We start from the raw sequence: 27,744 nt of genomic DNA on the forward strand, positions 1-27,744 counted from the left end.
ACTTTATATATTTTCCTTTCTTGCTGTAATATCTAGAAGTAGATTTTTTAAAATATCGGTTAATAGTACTAGCAGTTTAGGTGTAGGCAGATAGGATAGTTGTCATTAAGGAAGCCTATATAAAAGTGGGAAAATGGGGTTGCCAAATTAAATTGGCCAGGTATTTAGCTAGAAAGTGGAATAGTGGGAGAGTCACTACATAAAGAAGGCCACTGCATACCACTTTTATTGCCTCATTGTGCTGGGTGTGATCTTTTTCCTACTGTCTGGGGCTGCCTGTGAATGCTAGGTGTAACTTACCATCTCTTACTGTAGTGATTTTCTGTGCCCTGTCGTGATGGTGAAATGCCCTGCTTTACTAATTGCTCACCATTTTGCCTATTTTATATATATATATATATATATATTTTTTTTTTTGTTTGTTTGTTTTTCTTTTCCTTCTGAAAAGTATTACCCTTAAAAATACTTATATCTAATACATTTGGGAATTACAATAGCATGCAGAGATTTGTATATTGCCAAATAATTGTTAAATATCTGACTGGAAATTAAGAGAAGACTTACACTGTGCTCTTGTGTTATGTTTTTGAGATTTGTTTTAGCTTTCCTTTGTTAGCTTGATTGGTTAGAATACTGCTCAAAACCAAGGTTAGGAATTTGAATTCTCTGTTAGTTAGTTGGTATATGTCACTGATTTTAAAGGAAATCCAGCAGGCCAATACAGACGCTTTCATATAAATCAGTTCTCACCAGTATTTTAAAAAAAATTTTAAATTTGTAAACTGAATATGATGCTTTGTGATTAATCATGCATTATTAAACTGCTTATTCAACTTCTCATACTGCCAAATATTAAAAATAATCTTATAAAAATAAAAATTTTAGCTTTTCCTAATGAAATGAAGCAAAAATAGTGGTTGTTAAACTAAACCTCTCATTTTTCTTGTGTCTATATACCCTTCCTTCTTTTCCTCTTTTTTTATTTTGTTGTAATTTAACTTAGAAAAATTTAAATTGAAATATAATTTTGTTACTTTTCAAGTGTTTTTATATAATACAATGTGCTTTTAGATACTTAATTTTGTTATTGAGTATTAAAGAAAAGAATAGTCCAAATAATTTTTATATTATTTCTAGAAGAAATGGCAACATATCTTCGTTATGTAAGAAGGCTAGATTTTTTTGAAAAACCAGACTATGACTACTTAAGAAAGCTTTTTACTGACTTGTTTGATCGAAAAGGATATATGTTTGATTATGAATATGACTGGATTGGTAAACAGTTGGTGAGTATTCTACGTAATAAAATATTATTTATAGTATCTGTTGTCTTTTTAATAGTACAGTATCTTCAGTTGAAAAGAGTGGAGAACAAATAGTTGTTTTAAAGGATTCATTTTATTGTTTTTTAAAGAACGTTTCTGCAGGTAGCGCCGTACTAGTATTCTTTGAGTTTCTCAAAAGCCCTACATCTGGATTCTTTGCATTTTAGCATGAAGAGTTACTTTTAACTTCCGTCCTGATTTAGTTCTTAATAACTTTTTGTGTAATATTCTCATGATTAATTTAATACTTTAATACCTTGATGAAAATTAAAATTTGTATAAGTCTCTTCAAGTCAAAATATTGGAAATAAGCAATTTTAATAGTTTTTAAAAATTCTTCTAATTTTCTTGAAAATTTATTCTATTTATACATTTGCTTTGGAAATGAGAGGCATAAACATACACATTTTTATCATTTTGATATGAAAATGTAACCTAAAAGTGATGGCAGCATTAGATCTTTTGTAGATGTAAAAATAAGTACTTTATAAAGAATTTAAATATTTTAAAAACACTTTAAAAACTAGGTATATTCTCTTTGCTTTATCTTCTTAGCTTTAACAACCTATTTTGAGAATGATGCCTTTACTTAAAGCCTTAGTTTATTTAACAGTCTTTTGTTTTTTCCTTAATTCTTTTAAGCAGATAAATAAATGATTTTAAATAAGATTTCTGAAATAGAATGTATTGATACCAATTGTTATTGTATTGTAGCCTACTCCAGTGGGTGCAGTTCAGCAAGATCCTGCTCTGTCATCAAACAGAGAAGCACATCAACACAGAGATAAGATGCAACAATCCAAAAACCAGGTTTGCTGCCCTTTAGATATGAAATATCTTCCTTTCATGATTGAAACATACACTTTTTTCTTCAATAGATAAAACATACTGAAGGATTGAAAATACATATTTTTAATAGATAAACTATTTTCTCTTAATTTTCACTGTTTATTAGTTTAATAATAGCATTAAAATGTTTAATCATAAATCCCTAATTAATGGTACAAATTAGTGTAAACTGAGCAACATTTGATATTCTGTTAGAATGGGAGTATTTGGATACCCTATTGGAATGAATTGTAATAGCACTTGATCTTTCTAACTGTAGTTTAGTTCAGTAAATTATTTATTGAATTTCTGCTATTGTAAAGCTACTATTCTACACATTATAGAAATTCAGAAGTAAAGAAGAATGTATAACCTTTAAGAATGATTTTGTCACCAGTGACTAAAAGCAGTATTGTAGCTACGAGCTCACTGAGTTCTCTAGAATCAGGCATACATGGATATGGTTTGACCCTGGGCAAATAAGTTAATCTCTCAAAGCCTCAGTTTCCTCATCTATAAAATGGAAATAATACGTGTTAATTTATAGCATACAGTAAGCTTTCATTCAATCAAAACTCTGTGTCTGCTGTTACTGTTATTATTATAATAAATACAGAAATAACTATATTTAAAAAGAGAGTAAGTTATATTATACAAAGCACTAATAAAGTGCCATGGAGGAGATCATATGTGGGGCTCTATGAAGATTTTATGGAAAAGGTAACTTTTGACACAAACCCAGAGAATGAATGGAATTTTTAAAGGGAAATGAAGAAATAAGGGCATTTTGGGGAGAGTGAATAATATAAAATATGAAGCAGAAGTTTAAAAATAGAGAATTTGAGGAATAGCAAGCGGTTCAATTTGTTTGGAGCAGAGAGTAGGTAGAGATGGATTAGAGAGGGAGTAGAGAGTCAGTCTGAGATAAGGCATAGAAGTTGATCAAGTAGAGAGTTCATGTTTCCTGGCCAGGTAAAGGAATGGAAAGCTGTTGAAATTTTGGGCAGTGTTTTAATTTCTCTCTCTCTCTCTCTCTTTCTCTTTTTTTTTGGTAAGAAAGTTTTATTGAAGACATCTTTGACTTAAAAATTTTGCTATCACGCTGAGTTAAGGAGTGGCTAGAAATTTTCTGTTACAATCCTTTCTGGAGAAGGATAGCGTGCCATCCTTTTTTACTTTTATATTGTTTATCCCATCAAAGTTTAATTGAAGATTAAAGATAAAAACAGGATGAAAATCAAAAGAAAGAACACCACTTGTTAAAAATCATAGCAAAATAAAATGCTACATTTTAGGGAGTGTTTAACAATATTATGCTGTAAATCATGGCCAATTTTAAAAGATTAATATTACATTTTTGACTTAGAAAAATTGGTACTATAAAGCATCTCATACATAAATTACTTCATATATAAATTAAAATTAGTTGACAGCTGGAGTGCTGTGAAAAGATTCTGTATAAAGAAAGAAATGGCTCAGAAGTTGAGACTTAGTATGTGTTTTATAAACCAGAGTTAATTCCTTGAATGTACTTGGAAGAAGATTAATATGGTATTCCTAGAAATTCTCTACTTGAGCTGTTAGGTATTATAATAAGTGAAATTCCTCTATTGTTGAATTAAATTACAAATCTAATATTTTAGACTTTTAGTTTTCTACATGTTTCAGACATGTCTTGCTAACTAGATTGTAAGCTCACTGAGAGTGGGAACCATGTTTCATTTGTCCAGTTTTTGTTGCACTAAATGTAGGGTGTATATATGTGTGTGTGTGTGTATATATGTATATGTATGTGTATATATGTATATGTATGTATGTATGTATATATATGTGTATATATAATTTGTAGGCAATTCTTTAGGATAGCCTTATATATTGAATTTGGGATGTGAATATACAGATTTTCATCATGATAGAAAAGTTGTATATCTAAAAATAACTCTTCTTAAATATCTCTAGACCACTAAGCAGCTTAAGTTCTACGAGAAACCCACAGTTCACAATCCCAGAGGAAGAAAGATTATTTCAAATGACTTAAACCTCGTAATTCCCCTAGACAAATGATAAATTTAAGTTGAGGGGATCCTGAAATTGTGGGGTACCTGTAATTATTTTCAGGAGAGAATGTGTAGCTCTTACTATATTCTTAGAGAGTTCCACGACCCCAAAATATTGCTGATTGCCCTAGATATTTGTCTCAATTTTAGCATCATTTTTATTCTTTAATCTTTTCTAGACTTGACTTCATCTGATTGATTTTAACTTAAGCTACAAATCTGCTTAATTCTGGTTATGAATTTGGAGGGTTTAATGAAAAGACATTATAGAACTATCATTGTTTTAATGACATACTTTATGCCACAGAGTATGTAATTTTGCAGTGTACAATTTAGGAAGCTTAGTGCCAGAACATTTATTCATGTGTCTACTTGAATTTTACATCTCTCCCCTTAAGGTTGCTGTGGCCAACAATATGCTGGAGGGTCCCTATACTCCAATATGCTTGGCACTTTGTGGCAAGATTTTCATGACTTTGTTTGAAAAAGAAAGAAAGAAAAGAGTACTGAAGGCTTTAGAATGTATTTAATTTTGGTAAGGAGCTGGGTAGTATTACTGGAAGAGCATTAGGCTCTGAGTTGGAATTCCTCTTGTACTCCTTGCTAGGTCTGTGACTGTAGGGAAGTGCTTAATGTCTCACTGTCTTCATCAGTAGAAGGGGATGATAATATTTACCTCAAAATACGATAAAATATAAAGCAGCTAATTCAGAACCACACATGTAATAAAGCTTAAGTAGTATATTCTTCTCCCTACTTTTTATTAGTGTTGTCCACATTTTCCTGAAACAGAAGTTGACCCCTATTAAGAAACTAGTCTTAATTTTACTGGTAGATTATGAATTTTACTGGTTTGTTTTGCCATGCAGATTTGCCAAGGGATCTAAAAACATCAAGAGTTTTCAGATTATTTCATAGATATGGATTCCTTAATTTGAACCAGATAAAAGGAGATCAAGGAAGCAAAGAGATTCATATGTATAGGATTATCACTTAGAAAAAAAAATGTTTGTTTTGTCATATTCTGATAGTATTCTGTATAGTGCTTCTCCCTTTTCAAAGAACTTTTCTGTTTTCTCATATTATTCTCACAATCAGAAATGGGGGACTAAGCAAGAGAGAAAATATTTTTAGAATCTCAGGTACAGTTATTTAAGGGCTATCATTTGTACCTTGCTAGAAATAGCTCCTCATCCGAAAACCAGTGATGACCTCTACTGTGTAAAAATATAGTGGGTGGGCTTCTAGCGTGCCCATGATTTATTTGGAGTTCTGTCTTGGTCATGGCATTTTTACCTTTTTGGTTCTTTGTTAGTTCATTTATAAAGCCAGAGGGTAGAGTCTGTGATTTCTAAGGTATTTTTACTTCTAAAATTTTATGGTTCTATTTTATTTTTATTGTTGATCATTACACAATTTGACAACTTAGCTAAAATCACTCCACATTCTGTATACAAAGATAACTGCACCGTGATTCAGAATAGTAAGGGTATTTTAAATTTCCTTTTATACATTTGTTTTATATATTATGAGGATAAGATGTTTAACATATTGGGTTTTTCTTCTTCCATGCATGCCGTATGCATTTAATAAATGGCAGTCGGCAGACCACAGGGCAGCTTGGGACTCCCAGCAGGCAAATCCCCACCATTTGAGAGCTCACCTTGCAGCAGACAGACATGGTGGCTCGGTACAGGTATTTTCTGATTTTTGCATGAGTGATTATTACCCAGATTTATACAACTAACCCTTTTTTTTGGAACTCATGGCATGATTTCATATCTTAATGGAAAATTTGTTGCTGAACTTCTCTAGCCATAATTCTATTCCTTTGTTATTTAACCAGAAAAGCCAAAATTAACGTGGTCTAGAAAGACCATCAGGAATACCAAGATTTTTCCTTTATTCATTTTTGCAACTATATGCAACAGTATTTAAGTCATACAGGAGATTAGAAAAACAAACAGTATTATGCTTGAAATAGGTATTAAACTTGACTTTCCAATAATAAGATCAGTCTTTTTAATGCTTTAATTAATGGAACATTTTTGTATTTTTTCCCATTCATTGACTTTGCCTCCTTTAAACTTAATCAGTTAAATATCTTTTTTCATCCTTAGTACTCAGAATATACTTTCTGATTAATTGTTCAAATAAACATGACCCTAATTTTTATAATAGCGTGTTTTGTTTGTACTTATAAAAAATATGAGATGGAAATTTTGATGACAAATGTTTAATACTCCCGTCAATAAATTGTGTGCCTTTTTAGATAAATTTAAAGCACTCCCTTATTTATGATTTCTTTTCACCTTTTTTATACACTTAGAGACAGCTACTTATATGTACTCAGCCCTCCATTGCCCCGTAAATTTTAATCATTTATGTATATTGTAGAAATAGGGAAAGATTGCTGCGTCTCGTATTGTCTTTTAAAACGTTAGTTTTAGGTAATCTAAAAGCTTAAAGTAAGTGAGATAACAAATGTTATCTCAGTACATTTCTATTTAGAATTTTTTTTATATTTTTATTTTTTCTTTACATATTTTCACCTGAATAATTTGCAATTTTATCAAATTTGCATTTTTCTTAATGTATATATTTAATCAACTGATTCTGTACTCTGGATTCTATTCTTTCTTGATTTGAATTCTAAAAATTAAATCTTATGAGCTCTCAAGTCTTTCTCACCATTAAATTTTAGAGGTAATTTAAATTATATAATCAAGTACTTTTGTAGACTTTTGTAGTTTATGGAATTTTCAGTAATGTGTGGTAGACTTATTTGAGTAGATCTATAAAAGTCTAGGGTGAAGGACTTAGAGGTAAGGGTATCTAAATTGTAAAAATTTTTATGACCTCAATTCATATAGTTAGAAAAGCTAACCAAGCAAATTATATTCTATTTGCATAACACAAACTATATTTTGTACATATCTATATATGTTCATATGTTTTTAAGTTTGTGTGTATGTGTGCAAGTGTTTTGCTCAGTGCAACAATTAAGGCACTATTAGAAAATTGTCCTACCATTTCTGTACCATTACCAGATTTATTTTCTTAGCCTCTTCTTACTCGTATGTGATTCCCTGAGGTGGCTCAAAGGGTCAATGAATTTCATTATTCACTCATTATTTCACTACTTCATGTTTATTGTTTCACATGTTTTCACAGAGGTGTTTGAACATTGCTCATTTCTCATTATTTCTAAGAGTTTTCAGCCTACTGAGACTACATTGGACTTCATCCTAATATTCAATAAGTGATCAACTTAATAGATTTCTAGTAATACATAAATACATAGGTAAAACAAAGAATAGTATTTTCATTGACTTCATGTATTTTATAATATTAACTGACACATGATATGATGGACTAATATGACAGCCTAAGTAGGATCATGCCTGAATCCTTCCCACTCCAAAATAAAGACTGAATTCATTTATAATTTATGTCCTGTACACTTCAAAATTATTTGAAAATTTATGGTATGACCCTTGTGTAATTGGACTAATGAAATTATAAATTAAAACATAATAAGACCAAAGAAAAGTACCTGAAATTTGAACTAATATTATTATAATTGAATACTATGTTTGATTCTAAATGAAGGCAGAAAGGGAAACAATGTGTTCTATTAATATTCCTCTCGTTGTCTGATGGAGGAGAAATAGAGAAAAAAACTTTTTAGTAATACAAAAGTATGAGAAGAATTTGCCTTGGGCTTCTTTGTGCAATGATCATTAAATCACCTGTTGAACAAACTTTCAAGCATTGGCTTTGTAGGAGAGGCAAAGACTTTATATGGCAATTATTCATAACAAACATACTAAGAGTATATCATCAGATAGATATTTTAGGAAAGACATTTCCATCATTATAGGTAGCTGTCTGGTGTTGAAATGTGATACACATTTAAGATATCCAGAAACAGAATCAACAGTTACTTAAAATGACTTGGTAAAACTATGGCTTTCACTCCTCATCAGTGCAGTCTTTTCCTTGGAACTGATCTTTGCTGTCAGTGCAGCACTGAAAATCATTCCAAGCTGTTTAGAGTTGACATATAAGATGAAATCTCTTGCCATTTTTGACCTATGGAAAGATCCTCAGATATTTATTTCACATGTACTTTTAGTGGAAATTACCAGCAGAGTCTACATTTGAACTCCCCACCTTTCCAGAATTACTGTATAGCAGACCAGACATAGAGTTACCAAGTTGATGATGTTGCAGTTAAGATCCCAAGCTCTGCAGTCAGATTTGAGTTCAAATTCTGTGCCAAGTTTATTTATTAGTAAATGAGGATTTTAACAATTCCTCTACCTTATGGTTTTGTTGTGAAAATTTTAAAGAGTAATTAGCATAGAGCTTGAGGCTTAGGAAATGTTAGATAAGTAGAATCTGTTGTTTTTGCAAATTAAGAAACTTGAGTAGTAGTTTTATTTTATTGATCTCTGGGAAGTGAAGTATTAGAGGTATAGTCAAAAGAAAGCATTGATGAATGGGATTTTTCTAATTTTATCTCTTTAGTTCAATCATATTAAGTCAGTAGCTAAAAAGATACAGCTGTACATTCGATAAACTTTTTCCATTCACGAGAATAAGAATAATATTCAAATATCTAAAAACTTTATTTTGTATCAGCCTGTGTTCTGGAAAACCCCTAGGGGAATCAAGTGTGCCCCTCTTGGTTCTCTCTTAGAATCACTGGTAATAATAAATATGGCTGAGAAACTCAGACTTAACCACATTCAGTGTCTTGGCCATTCATTACTCAGCAAATAGCTAAGTGTTCGTTATATGCTAGGCTCTTCTAGGTTTTTTTGAATGAAAAGAAGTGTATAAAGACATGGTGCCTGTGTCCATAAAGAAGTCAGTGGAGAAGGCTGATGAACACGCAGGGTGATACGTGGAGATAGCACAGGGTACTAGGAGAATTGATAGGAAAAGCACCTAACCTGGATGAGTCAAGACTTTCTGGGGAAAGTGACATCTAAACTGAGACATAAAGAATCAGTGGGAGTTAATCAACTGAAGAAGATAGAAGGGGTCAAGAGAGGAGTATACCAGGCAGTGAAGACAGTATGAATAAGGTTGTGGCGAGAGAGACATATTGAGAAGCTGATTTAGTTAAGCTGGTGTGTGTTGAGAAATGAGACTGAGAAGGTATGCTGGAGGTAAATCACAAAGCATCTACCGGGTCTTGTTACTAAATTTGGCTTTATTCTGAGGATAATGGGTAGCCATAAGGGGATTGGGAGACCAAGTTTGATTAGTGTTTTCTAAAGATTGCTTTTGCTGGAGACTAGATTGAAAGGAGACAAGTCTAAATAAGGGATACAGCTGTCAAAAGTCTGTAGTTGAGGAAAAATATTGAGTAGTGGGGATAACAAGAAATGAAAGACTTTGAAAAGAATTAGAAGGTTGAGTTTAGTTGGGTATGGGCCTGAGGAAAAGTTCCGTTGTTACCCCTTTTTGATGTGTTTCTACATGGCAAATCAAGATCCCCAAAATTAGGTTTTAAAATATACCACTGACAACAGATAGTAGTAATCTCTAATTCCATTTTAGCTGTGCTTTTCACTGTAGCACAAATCCATTGAGCTCAGTGCCAACTGAAAATCTGATCCTGTATAGAGGCAACTGTAAGCAAAGGTAAAAAGACAAATATTAAGGACACTGCTGAAAAATTGTTTACATGCTTGTACTATGTACATGTACTATGAATACCTCCTGATTGTTTGGAAATCTCTTATAGTTGTACAGTCTTTGGTTTGAATCTAACGAATAGTGTGACTCTGAGCCCTTGGGAGAAAAAGGGGCAGAATTACAAATGGTGCATATATGTTGTGCAACCAGGCATTGTTGAGGAAAACGAAAGAATAACATTCATTGTTGTAATAAGCAGTCTGATCTTTCAGCCGATAAAGCATCAGAACAAATAAAAATACAGCTGGTGATAACGGAAAAGGATTAGGCAAATGTATCTTGAGATGATAATAAAACATACGTGATTAAAAGTCAAGAGGAATAGTAGATACCATTATCTCAATTACATTAATTGTGAATACTGACCTTTATAAAACATTTCTAATACTAGTTTTAGTCTATAAAATATTTGAAAATGCAGTTATTAACAAGGAACAAAATCTAGTGACTATTACAATCACATCTTTCTATTCATAGTTTTCTGGGGTACTGAAATCTGCAAAAGAGGTTGTGGAAGGAGTATAGTTATATGCCTTTATTACATAAATTGTAGTTCATCTCCTTTGATCTAGTTTAGGAAATTCCTTATCTATTGTCATTGGGGTAAATCAGTATTATGATTTTTTTTTTTTTTTTTTGCATTAACATTTACAGTAACATCTCTGAAGACTGGGATGATCAAGGAAAATAATTATCCTGAGTGGGAGTTAACTGAAAATCCATTTTGGCTTATCTTTGTTGAAAGTTTGTGAGCATGTCACTGTGCTTTAGGGTCATCTTTTGCAATACCAAGAATACCAATTATGCCTTTAGTCTTTAGGATATGTAAAGAAGTTGGTTTCATATAGTATATGTATACTGTAACACAGGTTCAGGAAATTATTTGAAGTCACTCTTTTAACTATTAATATATCTCATTAGTGTGCTTTCTTATAGATGCCTTTTAAAAAAGCTGAATACATAAATATGTTTTAGAATTTCTAATAGATGATTGGATAGATGAGAATTTGGCTAATTAATATATTTGGTAAATTCATACATTGTATCAAGGCTCTACTTGGTAATCTTGCTTACAGGATATCAAATAGGAAGACAGGCGGGGCGTGGTGGCTTATGCCTGTAATCCCAGCACTTTGGGAGGCTGAGGCAGGTGATCACTTGAGGTCAGGAGTTCAAGATCAGCCTGGCCAACATGATGAAACCCCATTTCTACTAAAAATACAAAAATTAGCCGGGCATGGTGGTGCACACCTGTAATCCCAGCTACTTGGGAGGCTGAGGTAGGCGAATCGCTTGAACCCGGGAGGCGGAGGTTGCAATGAGCCAAGATTGTGCCACTGCACTTCAGCCTGGGTGACAGAATGAGACGCCATCTCAAAAAAAAAAAAAAAAAAAAAGGCAATTAGGAAGACAGTAGTATAACTAATGTGTATGAATTCATTATATTTGGAAAGTACATTAATTGGCTTTTAAAAATCATTGACAATAAAGATACTACGTGTTATGTCTGTACTCTATAAAGTCTATAAGAATAACATCTTTTGGAATTGGATTTGTCAGGCATCTGTTAAGTTTATGATTATGTCTCAGACTTGCTTGTGAGCTCTTTCTCCAATATCCCTCTTAAATTCTGACAGTAAAACTGGAGTCTAGTTGCCTTTTTTTTTTTTTAATCTTCTTAAAATAAGAACCGTAGTAAGTTTCTTGTCAAATTGGGAATGTCAGAGGAAATTTTTTTTTTAAGAACAACAACAATCCTGTATAATGCCTGAATTATTTTTTGAAATGTCAAACCTCAGAATATCTGCCATTTTTATATACTTTTAAGAAATCAGCCTGATGTACACTAGTATTTCAGAGACTCATCTTCTAGTTCAAGTTATAATTCTAGAAATGTCACTTAAATAGAATTGTTCTTTAGAATTTGGCTTATAAAAAAATTTGTACATATTTGATTGTTTTAGCCTTCCAGGAATATAATGATATATTATTTACAGTATTATATCTTCATTACTTCTTTGTAAAACCCTTTTGCAAAAAGGCACAAATTTTAAGTGAAAATACTTTTAATGCCATGATACAGTCTCAAGTCACTGGTGTTAAATAGGCCAGTTTTATGAAGGTCAACAACAATATCCTATCTTAACTCTGTTACCACAGTGATTCTATTCTGAGCTTGGGATACTAGTCTCTACTCAGAGGATTGGGGAATCTGGGAAACCCTGGAATATTTACATTAAAGGAAGATGTTGCTTCTTTCTGGTCTGGTTCTGGTCAACCAGGTAAAATGGGATTTGAAACATTTCAATAAAATAAAGTTTACCAAAGTCAGGTATAAAAAGTCTTCCTCTGTGAACTGAAGTAAATCAGATTATATAATTGCAGTGTATATATAGTCACTGTTGCTAGAAAATGTGTTGTAATTAATGTTGCTAGAATTTAGACTACCTGGGTTTTAAAATTTTCAGTTATGTTGCTTAAAATAAGGGAAGACATGTCAGAGGAGCTGCCTGTAAGTTGAGGTGGCATCCCTCTACCTTTCTAGGGCCATTGAACAAAAGGGAGACTAAGAAACCTGTTGAATAGTATGTTGAGAAAAGAGCAGTGGAAATTGTTCAGTGAACTGTTTGATTATGTACTGGATACATGTACTCTGTTCAAGGTAGTGGAGAATATGTGAGATAAGAATACTGCTTTCTATCTCCTTTCCAATTTAGTGCAGAGGCTCTGACATTTTCAAAATTAAGAATAAAGAACCAAATTATGTTCAATAATTAGAACAGATAATTATTTTTAAATGTTTTCAGAGAGAGAGAAATAAAGAGAAAAAATTTACAACTCAATAGAATGACAGAAAGGAGGAAGCAAGTACCCCAGAAAAGGAGAGGCATGCTTAGATGTAAGAGTATTCTTTTCTGTAGATTGCCTTTGAAGATTATCAAGGCAGTTTTGTGTGTTTTCAGCTGTAGGCACAAATGCAGTGTTCATTTCTAAGTACTTACTCCATATAGGATATAGGAAACTGAATTTCTACTATTCCTAAGTTAACTCAAATATGTTGGTTGATTTGTAGTTATTAATACTTTCCTTGGAAATGGAGAGGGTCTTGTTTCTCTACACTAAAGTGTCAGGTCTACAAGGACAGGGATGTTTATCTTGCTTACTTTGATATTCCAAATACCTAGAACAGTGCCTAGCATGTTGTAGACTAAAGTAAGAACTTAATTAAGTTTTAAAAATATAATGTACTATAAATACTACTTTTAAGTCTAATAGTCAGTTGTCAACTCTGTAGCCCATGCCAGTGTTGCTAACCTTTTATTTCATTTAAAGAGATTAGGTAGTGAGTAGGAGGGGCATCAAAGAGAATTCTTAGATTTTTGAGTCTGGAAGTCTAGAAGATGGGAGGGCTTTAACTGAAATGGGAGCCATGGGAAGAGCAATACATTTCAGAGGGAGTAGGATAAATTTTCCTTCAGAAATGCAGAGTTTGAGGTGCCAAACTTGGCTTAGCAAACTGAGGATATGGGTGAGTCGTTAGGCCTAGGGAGTCCTTTACCTAGAGGTGATAGTTGAAGCCATGATTATAGATGAAACATAGTGATAATGATGGCGACCATTTATTGAGCTCTTCCCATATGCCAGGCACTGTGCTTTGTATGTTGACATTTATATATTGATCTCATCTCACCCTCGTGTCAGCTTTGTTAATTAGATGCTACTGTTCACCATTTCATACTTGAGAACACTAAGGTTTAGCAAGGTAAGGTATCTTTCCCAGAGTCTCATAGCTGGTAAGTGGTAGAGCTAGGCTTTGAGTCTAGACCCAACTTACTTCAGAATTTTCAGCGATTGCCAAGTGAGTTGATGTGATGTACAAGAAAATGAGGCACTGAGCAGAGTATCCTGGGTACATTTTCTAGGAATCTTTGGTAACCTTTAAGATAACTCTTATTAGGGTTCTTATGTAGGGTTGGAGAACTGATTGCAAGGAGTAAAGGAATAAACACATGGAAAATTTTATAAAAATGGAAGTGGTGAGTTATATACTTTTTTTCCAAAAAGTTTAGTGATGAGGGAAAAGGAAGAAATGGGACAATAAGGTGAATTTGCGGTAACAAGAGAATTTGGGAGAATTTGGGAATTTCCGCATGATTTTTATCTTGTTTCAGGATTTCATTCATGCGTACATGCATTCATTTATTTCAACAAATATTTATTGAGTGCCTATTCTGTGCCAGGCGTAGCAGGAAACAATACAAGGTCTCTGTTGCCCTGGAGCTTAATTTTAATGGAGGTAGGGACGGATGTCAAGAAATACAACAAATAAATGAGCAAGCGGATAAGAAAAACACAAACACTGATAAATACTGTACAGATAATTTAAAATAGAGTGTAACATAAAAGACTGTGTCAGCATAGACATTTTTAGCTGTGTGATAGAAAAGGCCTGTCTCAGAGATGCTCTTTGAGAATCTGAAAGATGAGAAGTCAGCTAATAAGTAGGAAGAGAATTCTAGGCAGTGACAATAGATAATGCCAAGGCCTGTAAGTGGGAAGAATCTTGACATACTGGATGGAGGCTAGTGAGCTTCAGAGAAGGTGATGTGAGATCAGAGAGGTAGGCAGGCATCACATCATGTGGGACTTTGTCAATTTGTGTAAGGAGTATAGATTTTTTATTCTAAGTGAAACGGGAAGCCAACAGTTGGAGAGTTTTAAGCAGGGAGCTATATGTGATGTGATTTGCATGTTAAAAGGAGCACCCTGATTGCTGTGTGGACAATACTTTTGAGTGGGGGACAAAGCAGAAGACTAGATAATAGGTTTTTGCTCTTAATCACATAAGGTATCATAGTGGCTTGGACTGGAGTCCTTGTATTAACAGAGATGGTAAGAACTGATTAGGTATGGGATATGTTTAGAGAAGGATTTAACAGGATCTGCCATTGATGGATTAGATGTGGGTTTTAAGTTAAAGAGGAATCACAGTGACCCCTACATTTGAACAACTGGGTGAATGATGGTGTTGTCTATTTAAACGGGCGGTTTGAAATGGAGACTTGAGCATAATTGCAGATTGAAGTGAAGGGTCCATTAGAAGGAGTAATATTGAAGTTTTTCAATATTCAAGGAAAGTAATTCATGATATAGCAAGGTGCCAAAGGACATAGGCACACAAGAGGAAACTGATTGAGACATACATGTAGGAGTTAGCCTTAAAAACCAGAGGGAAGGAGACAGAAGACAGAGATTTCGAAAAGGAAAGGAAGTAAGTTGAAAAGCACGTATTAGATGACCTTGATCTTTAATACAATGCTAGACCTATTACTGTATTTAGTTATGAACACGTTGCTACCTATTGTTTTGTTCCTCACATTAACTTTCTAATTGAAATACTTTAACCTTAATTATGTTTATCCTTGTATAACCTATTTAGTATGTATGTATATTTATGAGTGTGTGTACATATGTATATATATAAAAAATTTTTTTAAACAGGTTGTAAGTTCTACAAATGGAGAGTTAAACACAGATGACCCCACCGCAGGACGTTCAAATGCACCCATCACAGCCCCTACTGAAGTAGAAGTGATGGATGAAACCAAGTATGTGTTTATTTTACTTGTTTTAGTAACTCTCTGTTTTTAAATTATGCATGTTTGAGATTTATAGTTACATACAATTATTTCAGGAAATTTTTTTTAGGTAATAGGTGCATGCAAAACAAGTGGTATACTTAATTATTTTAATCACTAGAATAAGTTTAAAACAGTTCTATTCCAGTAAATATTTTAATAATACAAAATATTTAAGAACTGTGTTCAAATTCTTATAATTGACAGCGTTATTTTTAGCTTTTGAGTTTTAGGAGTGTTGATGCATGGAAGTTATTGATGTACTATCAGTCTTTTTTCTGTAAGCATAAGAGTAAATATTAACTTTATAAAATGCATGTTTTAATATTTTGAATTGGTTTTTCAAAACATAAATTATAACAACATTGCTTGGAAAAAAGTATGAAAAACAATGTGATAATTTCAATGTGGGCTGTTTCTGATTCTCTCTCTCTGTCTCTCTTTTTTTTCCTTGTATTTTTTTTGTGTGTGTGTATAGCTGCCAGAAAGTGTTGAACATGTGGTGAGTCTCAAGTGTAGGCAGGCAGAAATAGCTCCGTTGACTGTAATTTCAAATATTTAGCATCATTTTGTGTATTTTGAAAACAAAACTCTCAACACAGCAATTATAATTGGTAAAAGTTATTCAAAAGTATTTGATATCATTAAGATAGCTCAGAAAAAGCAAGAAATAATTGTTTGAGGAGCTCTTTTGCCTGCTGCAACTTTTTTACTTTAAGTGACATAGATTTGGGGCCACTTTTTAATTGCATAGATGATACACCAACCCTGCTTGTGCTTGTGCATTTGTTTTATAATAGTTTTTATTTGCTGTTTAAATAGATAGATTTTTGCATTAAGCTTTCTTTTTTCTGTTTGCAATTGTTAAATACATGTAGCAGATCTCATCCCCCACAGTAGTATCACTAAAACAGTATTTCATTTACTAACCAGTTATCATTGCCCTTGAATACAATATTGATAAATTTCATGATAACCTTGTAGTGAGAAAGCCATTTTAAAAATCCTCATCTAAATAGTTACTAATAATTGCAGATATTATGGAAAGTAGTATTAATAGAAATAATTGGGGATTTAAATTATTTTCTGACATTTGCCTTTAGTTGTAATACTGTGCTTAAAATGCTTCTGTCAGTTTCAGGACAAATTTTGAGTCAGACTGGGAGTGAATAAAGGAAGTTGCTTAGTTTAGTAAATTTTGAAATATTTTACTTATATCCAAAGACACCTTATATAATTTTCAAAATAATGCTCATTTGCTGGCTGCAAAATTAGGAAACTTTCGTGGATTTTTTTCTTAAAGAGCAGTGATTAAGAATCCATTTTAATCACTTTTGACTATAGAATGTATTGACAGTGTGACTAAGACTAGTGTATTTCAAGATATAATTAGCTGTATACTTGTATATTTTTATGAACCGCAGAAATAAATCCCTGAAAGTATAGTCTTACTTGTGTGTTTTTAAATCAGAGATAAAAACAACAGCTTATCTTTGTGAATTTTAGGTACAATCATAAGACAGGAAAGTAGGGTGGTGGTGTGACAGATTCGACTGCACATGTCCTTTGCAGTTAAACATAGTTTGTAGAATCCTGTTTCTGCCACTGATTTGTTACCTTCAAGAAAGCTTGTTTCTTTTTCTGTAAAATGAAGCTAATAATACCTACTTCATAGGTTGAGAAAATTAAATGTGATAAAGCCCTGGTGTTTTGTCTGGCACACGGCAGGTACTCAATAGCTATTATTACCCCTGTTTATTTCTTCTCTTCCAGCTGCCAGTGACATTTCTCATCTCTGTTTTTGGGCTTGTGCCTCTTTTATCTGTGTTCTATATTTTTACTTCCATACCCACGCTCTTCACTGAAACTAGCGGTTCTGTGTTTACATCCTCCTGGAGACTTGCTTTTAATCAAATTTATTAAATTTATCCATTTATTCATTTAGCAGTTACACTGCTGAGGTTTCCGAAATACCTAATACTGTCCTTGTTCTTAAGTACAAGCCAGCAGGAAGATTGCAGTTGTACTAGTATATGTCAGTATATGATTAATATGATGAAAAAGGTATTTTTAAAAATGGTTAGAGGTTGTAAAGATAAAGATTACTTGCTGACATGGATGATCGGAGAATACTTGATGGAAAGTGGCTCTGAAGAATGGCATAGTAATTTATGCAGTTGGGATGAGTGTGGGTGTGTGTTTGGGTCCCTATCTGTAGACACTGGAGGATGTGAAAAAAGGAAGTGGTGGGAAGGCTGTTCCTATAGGAAGCGTTCTCCATTGCCTGCCATATTTCTTGGCATGGCATCAAGGCCTCTCGTACCTGTCATAGTCTGGCCCCTGCCTATCTTTGCAACTCCGTTTTCCATTCTGAACTTTATATAGCATTGGTTCCTTAAATCTGCCTTTGCTATGTTATCCTCTTTATATACTTCCCACTTCTTGAAACTTACTGAATTTCTTGAAAACAAGGATTTTTTTCATCCTCAGATTCCTAGTGGCTGTATGTCCTAATAAATCATTACTAAATAATTAACAATGTGGTATACCCATACAATGGACTGCCATTTGACAATATAAAGAAATGAAATTGAAAACATTGTGCTAAATGAAAGAAGCCAGATACAAAAGGCCACATGTTATGTGAATCCATTTAAATGAAATGTCCAGAATAGGCAAATATATAGGCACCAAAAGATTGGTGATTGCCCAGGGCAGGGAAGAGGAGGATGGGATATCTTTATAGAGTGATAGAAATGTTCTGAAATTAGATAGTGGTGATAGCTGCTCAGTTGTGAATACTAAAACACACTGAATTATATACTTTGAAAGGATAAATTTTATAACGTGAAAAATATCTTAATAAAATGGTTGTTTTAAAAAAAGTATAGCAACTCATGATATCAGTGAAGCCTTACATCAGGTGGGTTAGGTAGGTTACAGAAATCCTCAGAACTTTCCTACCTCTTTGCTGGATAAACATTCTATTTAAACAAGATTTTTTTCTTTAGGTTTATTCTAACATTTCTACAAGTTTATTATTGTGTTCCTCATCTCCTCTTAATCTGTGACTAAGAAATTTGGGCATGATTTTTTTTCTTTTTTAAGAGATAGGAATCTTGCTATATTGCCAAGGCTGGCCTTGAACTACTGGGCTCAAGTGATTTTCCTGCCTCAGACTCCCCAGTAGGTGAGACTATAGGTGCACACCACCATACCCAGCTCCTTTTCTAAATTGCATCTTACACTTCTCTCTGCCACCATTTGACACATAACTAGGGACATGCTTAGAATTCTCTTTCAGAATTTCTTTTTCATCTTTCGTCTTACCTATAATTAGCAGAGATCCTTCTCACCCCACCCCATTAAGTAGAATGTATTCTATAATGCACATTTTAGCATCCTCATGTTTCCTGAGAATAGTACCTCATTGGGGTAAATATTTGATTTCCAAATGATGGAAAATACTCTTTCTCCCATATGGAAAATGATGGGAAAGCTAATTAGCTTCATTAGTAATGAGGTTTTGTCTTTCTTGTTTACTGTAGTTGAGAATTTTAAGACAGGTGATACAAATGATAGCACCTTCATCATTCATTCCAGGTATTTAGGAGAACAAAATAGTTTAAGTATTTACTTTTTAAGTAGTATGAAACCGTCTTTTATTCTTTTTCTTTCTTTCCGTCTTCCAACATTTACTGAACAGATTATCGTGTGTTTGATAATATGATGATTATTAAGGTATGTCAAAGTTTGTATACCATTAGGTTGGATGGAACGTATACCAACAACTTTTATACAATGGTTCTCAACCTTGATTTCACATTATAGTTACCTAGGGAGTTTTAAAAATGTGCTAATATTTGGGCTGTATTTTCAAGGTTTCTGATTTTACTAGTTGGTCTATGGTGGGGCTTGGTTATCAGTATTTTTAAAAAACTTCTCAGGTGACTCTAAGGAGCAGCCAGTGTTAAGGATCATTGGTCTAATACAAAGTATTACACGATTGCTAATCATGTAGGAGAGGGATAATTGTTACTGGAGTTCAGAAAATGGAGTATGTCCTCCTAGTTGGGAAGATCAGAGAAGTCCTCATGGGTAAGGATGCATTTACACTAGTTCTGAAAGATGAGAATGATTTGGCAAGGGAAATGGGTGGAAGGAGTCAGGGAGAAGAGGTTGGAGCAAGGAAAGAATTGAACCAGTCCAAGGAGTAACTCATGCAGGCAGAGAATATATGAACACATTAATGAAAATTGAGATAGGCTAATTTCCCAAATCTCAAAGGGCCTTGGTAGCCAGTAAACAAATTTGGACATTATCTTTCTCAGCAAAAGAAAGGAAGCCAAGAAATGACATGTGGTTTTAAGCCAAGAAACTATGATCAGGTTGATCCTTAGGAAAATTAATTTGGCTGCAGTTATGAGGCTTATGTCACTTCCTGGGGTTCAACAGATTGCAGAAAATGGTTTAAGAATATAAATTAAGTTTTCATATGAAACTAGATGGAGAATTTATATTTTGGGTTAGTAGTCTCTAGTAAACAAACTGTTCCTTAAAAAATGTTTTAAGATTACAGTATGGGACCATTTGTTTAGTTTCTATAATACTGAGTGTTCAGGAGTTTGATAGTCTCTAGAACTGTAAAGATAAGTAAAGAATAATATGTTTCCTCAAGAGATCAGTTCAGTGAGGAAGAGAGAGGTATAAAAATTATAATACAAAGTGACAGAGACTGTGTCACTCTTTTGGGAGAGAGCAAATGGATTTTAAGTGGAAAGAAGAGCATATGCAAAGATACAGAGGTAAGAAATCCCACTTGGCGTATTCTGGGAATGGCAAGGAGATTTTTTGCTTCTTCTTACTTTTCCCTTCCTTCCATCCATAGTATAGGCCACCTGGGAAGGAAGCCTAATGGAGGATGAGACTAAGAGGAGGGTGGAAATAAGTTGGGAACCAAATTCCGAAGAGCTGTGTGAACCTAATGCTTTAGTCAATGTAGAATCATTGATGAGATTTAAGAGGAAAAGGGCATGGCCTTATTTATGATGGGGGCAATTTGGATGACAGATTGGAGAGAGGAGAGACTTAGACTGGGAAGTCCTTTAAAAGGCACTTAGCAGTGGTGGCGGCAAGTTGAAAAGTTCTGAACTAAGCCAACATGAGAAGATGGGAAAATTTTGAAAGTCATTTCAGACTTAAGGGACTAATTGCAAGTGGACAGGCAGGAAGAAGTTGGAGATGAAAATGGGCCTGCAGGCTTTTGGGTGGAGTAATTTTGTAGATGATCTTGTTCTCTGATCTAAACTCTTTTTGCTTAGCTAAACGGTTCCTTGTTTTTTCTGTAAATCAAGAGATCCAGAGATACGAAATTACACTTCAGGTTTAAACCTTAAGGGGAAATATTCTTTGTGAAATAATTAAAGATTAGATGCCATAAAATATACTTTCTGTACACTCATCAACCCAGGTCAGGAGAAGCTAGGTCCTGGAGTCCTACGTGGGTAGGTCTAGGAGGTACCAACAGTCTCTCAACCAAAGGGTGAGCAATGAGTCATCTTAGAAGGGATAAATAAGAACATCATATCCAGATAGGAAAACATGCTTCAGTTTCTGGGTGGATTTGAGAGAAGAAAGTATATGACATATATCCAGGAAGAAAAGGCAAATAGATGAAGAAAAAGGCAATGAACAAAGGAGAAATGGTGGTGCGGTGTCAATAGCAAAAGCCTTTGTGTGTTTTCGGACTTTGATCCGTTTTGATTGCCTGTTTGTTGCCTAATAGTATTTAAAGAAACTAAAGTTGTTTCTAAAGTTCATCTTAGGACTTAACATTTATTCCCAAATAATTTTAGAGTAGAGATGTAGCTTCACATTTTGAGAGGCTGATGTGGAAGGATTACTTGAGCTCAGGAGTTTGATACCAGCCTGGGCAACATAGTGAGATCTTGTCTCCGCTAAAAATAATTTTTAAAAAATTGCCAGCTGGGTGCCTGTAGTCCCATCTACTCAGGAGGCTGAAGTGAGAGGACCACTATTAAATAAGTACTAACTTTGTGCCAGTTTGTTGGGCTATAACTGAGCAGTCCTTTATGAAGCTTAAATTCTAGTGCAAAGGCAGATAATAAATAAAATAATTTCAAAGTAAGAGTAAGTTATTACAGAAAAATAAAACAATAGTGTGATCAAGTGGCTACATGGGAGCAGCACTGTTTCAGATTAAGTGCTGGGGAAGAAGAAGCAATTGAGATGAGACCTGATTTCTTAATTTCTAAGGCTATAAATTAGCTATTTCGGTAATTGCTTTTATCTTAAGAAATAAGCCATAAGGTTAAAACATCAATTTATTTCCTAACTTCTGTAAGTATATCATATTTTTTGCACCTCTCTCTTATCTATGTGTTTAGATGTATTTGTATCACATAAGGCAATGCTGTCCTCTGGTGGTAGTAACTTTAATAGCATGCCAGCTGTACTTTTGCAAATCTGTTATAAGGATGTGTTCTTTATTTAGTGGGATTTATTTAAAATAGATAACCTTTTTAGATTGTGTTTGAATTTAAGGGCCGTTAGAATTTATTTGAAAATCTTATTTAGTTTCAAATAAGTGCTTGTCATAGTTCAGTAAAACACTGTTGAAGGAAAGATTACTTAAGTGTGAAGATCTCAACTCTCAGAACTCTCAGTACTGGAAATACAAACTAAGCAAAGTAAATTGCTGATACAAGTGTAGAAAATCTAGGACTTGGTCTTGTTCATCAAAATCTGTATTACATTAAATTACCCATTTCAAAGGGCTAATACAACTTTAGAAAACTTTGAAAGAATCTATTTGGAATTTGAAAGGACAGTGTTTAAGAATAGTGAGCATTATTAAAGGAATTTTATATCAAACAATAAATTTCAATTGAAATATGGCTATATACTTAAATTTAATATTCTAAGTATTTGTTCTGTCACTTCTAAATACCTATTTTATGTCTTGCTTTCTGCCATTTGGACATTTTTCTTCTCTTTTCTAAGTCTTAAATTTAAAGGTTCATTTGGAGTAAAGGATTTTATTTTTTAGAAAGTAATTGAGATTTGAGAAATATTAGGTAGCTGACAGGTAAAAATAAATTTGACTTTTTTTTTAAATCCAGAACAAATCTATTACATCTGTAGTCTTGTACTGTGGCAGCTCTTCTCGAGGCTCTTGACTGGGTAATCCATTTCCGTTCTTTCTGCTAGTCATCTCCATGAGAGTAAAGTTGATAAACATTCATCATTACATATATTTCTAGTTGAATCTTTATTATTTACATTCCATGGTCTAGTCGATGTGTACTGTTTGGTTTACTTAAAAAATGCAGTTGTGTAATTTGGTTTTCAGTACCCTCATAGTCGTTTCATAATTATGGCAGAAATCACAATAAATAATTTAAAATTATTTTTGACTAAAGATAACGTGGGTAGAGAGATTATGTAATTTAACTGGACAATGTAGATTTCTGTTTACATTTATTTCACGGAAGTATATAAAACATATCTAGAAGTTATGTTATTTTCTGTAATCTTTTGCTGGATGGGACACCTGAAGCTATTTTTTTTTTTTTTTTTTTTTTTTGAGACAGAGTCTCACTCTGTTGTCCAGGCTGGAGTGCGATGGTGCAATCTTGGCTCACTGCAACCTCCACCTCCTGGGTTCAAGTGATTCTTCTGCCTCAGCCTCCTGAGTAGCTGGGATTACAGGTGCCCACCACCACGCCCAGCTAATTTTTGTATTTTTAGTAGAGACAAGGTTTCACCATGTTGGTCAGGCTGGTCTTGAACTCCTGACCTTGTGATCCACCCACCTTGACCACCCAAAGTGCTGGGATTACAGGCATGAGCCACCGCACCGGGCCAAAGCTATTCTTTTATGAATATAGATTGGTAAGAATTATAGAAACATCTTTATAAGGTCATATTACACACAGTCTGAATTGGGAGCTCTCGGTGATGAAATCACCATGTGTATAAATATACTTTGCTTTTATTACAAAATGTGATTTATAAACATGCCCACACACCCACAGAGGGTTTCAGTGGAAATCAGGGATACCCAACCATGCTTGTCTGTGCCAAAAGTAAACTCAATGTTAGGAAGGGGTTGACTGTTTAAAGGTTAAAAGAAAAGGTGCCTAACTATATGTAGTGTTGTCATGTTGTATATTCTAATAGACTGACTCAGACTGTGAGGCTTTTAAGATAGGTGTGTATGTAATTTTTTTTCTTTTTTTTTTTGGTGGGAGCAGATCAGTGATTCTCATTTTTCATTTCATACCAGACCACAGCATTTTCCCACAGCAGCCTTGATGTGTTGCATCTCCTCATGACTAGAAGAATTTACTGTGAGAGAAACTAGTTCTCTTAAGGATTACATCTAGATTTTTTTTTTTTTTAACTTTTTCTTTTAGAGGCAGGGTCTTGTTCTGTTACACAGACTGGGATTCAGTGGCACAATCATAGTTCAAACATTCCTCCCGCCTCCGCCTCTCAAGGAGCTGGGACAACAGGCGGGTGCCACCATGTCCAGCATGTGTGTGTGTGTGTATATATATTTAGAGATACTTGTGTATGTGTATATATAGTTAAAGAGAGAGAGAGATTTAGAGATGGGGTCTTGCTGTATTGCCCAGGCTAGTCTTGAATTCTTAAACTCCTGAGCTCAAGCAGTCCTCCTGCCTTGGCCTCCCAAAGTGCTGGGATTACAGGCATGAGCCACTGTGCCCAGCCAAGATTTTTTTTCACCTAGAAATAAAAGTCAGGATTATATTGTTTTGCATATGCAGTTTTGACTTGTACAATGGAATCACCTCAGTTGTGCTACTTTAAATATTAAGCATAGTTTTTACCTTAACTAAACTTTCAATAAACTTGACCTTCTTTAACTCTTAAAGAATTTAAAATTGCCAGTCTTGACATTCTATAAAATGTGTTTTCTGTTTTTCACTTTTTTAATATGATGGAAAATGTTGACTAGTGTATATTGGAGTATCTTTTTATTTTTGGAGTCTAAACTGATTATTGGTAAGAATAAGCTCCCCAGTGTTAGGATCATTATTGCCTTCCTTATGGCTTCAACAATCACATATAAATATCCGGGAGAAAGGGTGAGAATGCATAGAATGAAATTCTCAGTTAGTCTTAGTGAAAAACCTTTTGAATTTAATGGCTCCTTTTTATGTTGCATAGAATGTCTTGCTATTCTTAAAAGGCATGTGGATGAAACATAATAGTAATAACTCTGCCATATTTTCACTAATACATACGCTTCATTGGTGTAATCACTGTTTATCTTGCACTAGACTGTTGCTTTTTATGATCATTTAAGTTAATATGATACAGTCAACTTTGTGACATTTTAGTGCTTTTAAACTAAAAAGAGTGTTTCCCTCATCTGCAGGTGCTGCTGTTTTTTCAAACGAAGGAAAAGGAAAACCATACAGCGCCACAAATGACTCTGGACACAGACAGATCCTGGGGAGTTACTTACATGTTCATCTGCTGTCTTGTGATTAAAATCATCTCTGTAGTGACCACATATATTTTCAAGGACTCACTCTTAGAAACAAAAATGTCATACTTTCATACTTCATTTTGTGGTTGTCTTACATTCTTTTTTTTTTTTTCTAATTGAACTTTTATGGAAGCTTTAAAGTTTTGTCAAAACATGAGTGCTCTGCCCATCAATGAATGGAATGGACCAATGAGGTGGTATCGATGAATATAGTTCTATAGAACATTTTTCAGAAGTTCTTCTGTTGCAGAAAGCATACAGTATCTTAAGTGTCAACCAGTTGTATACCTAATCTGGTTTTTTATAACTTCTGTAAGGGCATAATCAAACAGGAATTTTCTTTCTCAGTGGATAATACAACAGAGAAAACAGAGTTGCCCAAATGTTTAAAAGAAGTTATTCCTTGAGAAGTTCATATTTTGTGACATCTGCATTGATTTCAGTGTTACTGATGGTACTGTTATTCATAAGTCATATTAACATTCTCTCTGTGAAATCATGGTACAGTCACTGCCCAGAGGTACTGAGGAAAAAGCAATATGGGTTCCGCAGATGGTAGTGGTAAAATGAATCTTAAGTAGTGCGGTAAATATGTGCTCTGCTTTTGTTGCACCACCATGTGAAGTACTGTGTTGCAGAAGTGGCAAAAGCGCTTATTTTTTAAAATGCAAAATATTTGTACAATGTAACTTTATGCTTCCAAATAATAATGTATGTTAGACATCAAGAAATGAATACTTTAAACAGTGATATATGTTGGAGTTACAAAGAAATACACTAAGGAGAGGTAGTAAATGTGAACCTTGTTGCAATGTGTAAGGTGGAAGCCTAAAGAAATCTCACTGAAACTTACTGCTGAATGATTACATTCTCCCCCAAGCAGAAAACTTTGGATGTGCCATGCAATGGTGTCTGTGTAATTATTTTGCTCTTTGATAAAAAAAAAAGACCCCCAGCAATAAAAAGTGGGTCACTCTATGCCCTCTGTGCACATTAGTCTCTTGTATTCAACTTTGCTGATTCTCTGGAATTTTCCTACTCTTTAGCATAATTTTGATGATTGAAAAATATTTTGGAAAGGATGGGTCAGGTGCTTTGCCTCCATAGTCTTTTGAAGTGCCTGCATATGAACAAAAAAAAAAAAAAACTAATTCTGTAAAAAAGGAAGCCCATTCCACTTTTCAAGTATGCTTTGTTTTAAGCCATAAAGACACACATGTAGTTTTCTCACATTCTGCTAGCCAGAATTTTCAAGAAGGGTTAAAACAAAGCCTGGCTAGAAGGATAATTATTTTGAACAAATCTCATACTCATCTTTCATTTATAAAATTGTTACTTACTCCTTCCATGCAGTCTCTTCGTTGTCTTTAAGTGTGTGCCTTCAGGCATGCTTATTTATTTTTATTGTCTCAAGGTAACATTTAAGATTTATATTAAAGTAAATCTACATTTTTTTACTTCATTATTGCATTTACAGGGATTTAATTATACTTTGTAATTTATTTTTCTTATTAGCCAAAAGTTTAATGCATTTTTTTGATGAATTAGGCACCCACATGAACACCACAAATCAGGACATTGTTTTTCATTGTTGCTATGAATCCTGTGAATGATCTCTTTTTATTTTAAAGACCTACACTTAACCTAGAAAACATTTGCTGTATAATTTGGTCAACAGTTTCCATTCTATCTATCTGTATACTGTCATGATGTCTTAAACTGCAGGAGTTACATACTGAGTTTATATTTTTATTTGCTTTGAGCAAGGTAGATGGATGTTTTGGCAATTATAATGTGAAACCATTTCTTTCTTTACAGTATTTGACCAAATTTGTGTGTCTATGATATTTGTAAATACATGCGAATATCTGTATTTCTTATCATAAGCCTATTTAGTTTTATTCTCAGTAGGGTTTTTTGGATTGTACAGTGTTTATATGATCTGAACTCCTTATACATAAGAAGGTGTGTATATTAATCCAATTATGGACTTAAAATATTTTAAAAGTATAAATACCCTTATTTGCTGCAAAGACCAGTGTGTAGACATTTGCTTTTTAGCAATATTTTTAAGTGCTCCATTTTAATGCCAAGGAATAAGTCTTTTGGCAACACAAACTGGTCAGTAATAGGTAATGCAGGTATGTTCAGGTTAAGCCAACAATGTTTTGCAGTTTTATGCTTATTTTCTGTCAACACTAATGAAGTCAACATTGCCTGAATGTCTGAATAATGAAACACATCCCTGTTTAAAAGTATGTAACTGAAAAAGAAATAAAAAAAAAAAATAAAAGTAGTTTTTTTAAACTTGCTCTTTCCCATTTCCTCTAATGATGGGTAAAATAATGTCACTCCCTAATTTAAGATAGGAATTTTAAAATTTTGCTTTATTTAGTTGGTTATATATGAGAAGCAGAGCTAAAGGAATATGCTTTTGTTATTTTGTTTATGTTTTGTTTTGCTTTCTTGAAATCCAGTGGTAAAGAGCACACACTAGAAAGGATCTAAGCTTTCTTTAATGTTGAAAAAAAAAAATTATACTTCTCTGAACTGTTTAATAGAGCAATAGTTAAATACATCTTCTGATAAATTAAGGGAAATAGAATCATTTTTCCTCTTTGAGAATGGAATCATACTATTAT

General features: G+C 33.5%; 1 protein-coding gene across 41 annotated transcripts in view; it reads left to right on the top strand.

The window, feature by feature from the left end:
• CSNK1G3 (casein kinase 1 gamma 3) overlaps positions 1-27,409 on the top strand; it is a 104,164-nt gene extending 76,755 nt beyond the window's left edge. For 6 of the 41 annotated variants that reach the window (XM_045394164.3, XM_045394163.3, XM_045394165.3 and 3 more), the window contains 6 exons: positions 1,138-1,286; positions 2,040-2,135; positions 5,811-5,906; positions 15,425-15,531; positions 16,040-16,063; positions 24,989-27,409. In XM_045394164.3, the coding sequence (XP_045250099.1) occupies positions 1,138-1,286; positions 2,040-2,135; positions 5,811-5,906; positions 15,425-15,531; positions 16,040-16,063; positions 24,989-25,043 (527 nt within the window). In that variant the 3' untranslated portion in view covers positions 25,044-27,409. The remainder of the gene's footprint in view (positions 1-1,137; positions 1,287-2,039; positions 2,136-5,810; positions 5,907-15,424; positions 15,532-16,039; positions 16,064-24,988) is intronic. The other 35 variants (XM_073994112.1, XM_073994113.1, XM_073994114.1 and 32 more) reach the window with 11 other exon arrangements.
• Positions 27,410-27,744: the final 335 nt, after the last annotated feature.

Source organism: Macaca fascicularis, chromosome 6, assembly GCF_037993035.2.
Source record: "Macaca fascicularis isolate 582-1 chromosome 6, T2T-MFA8v1.1".
In the NCBI taxonomy this organism is placed as follows: Eukaryota; Metazoa; Chordata; class Mammalia; order Primates; family Cercopithecidae; genus Macaca; species Macaca fascicularis.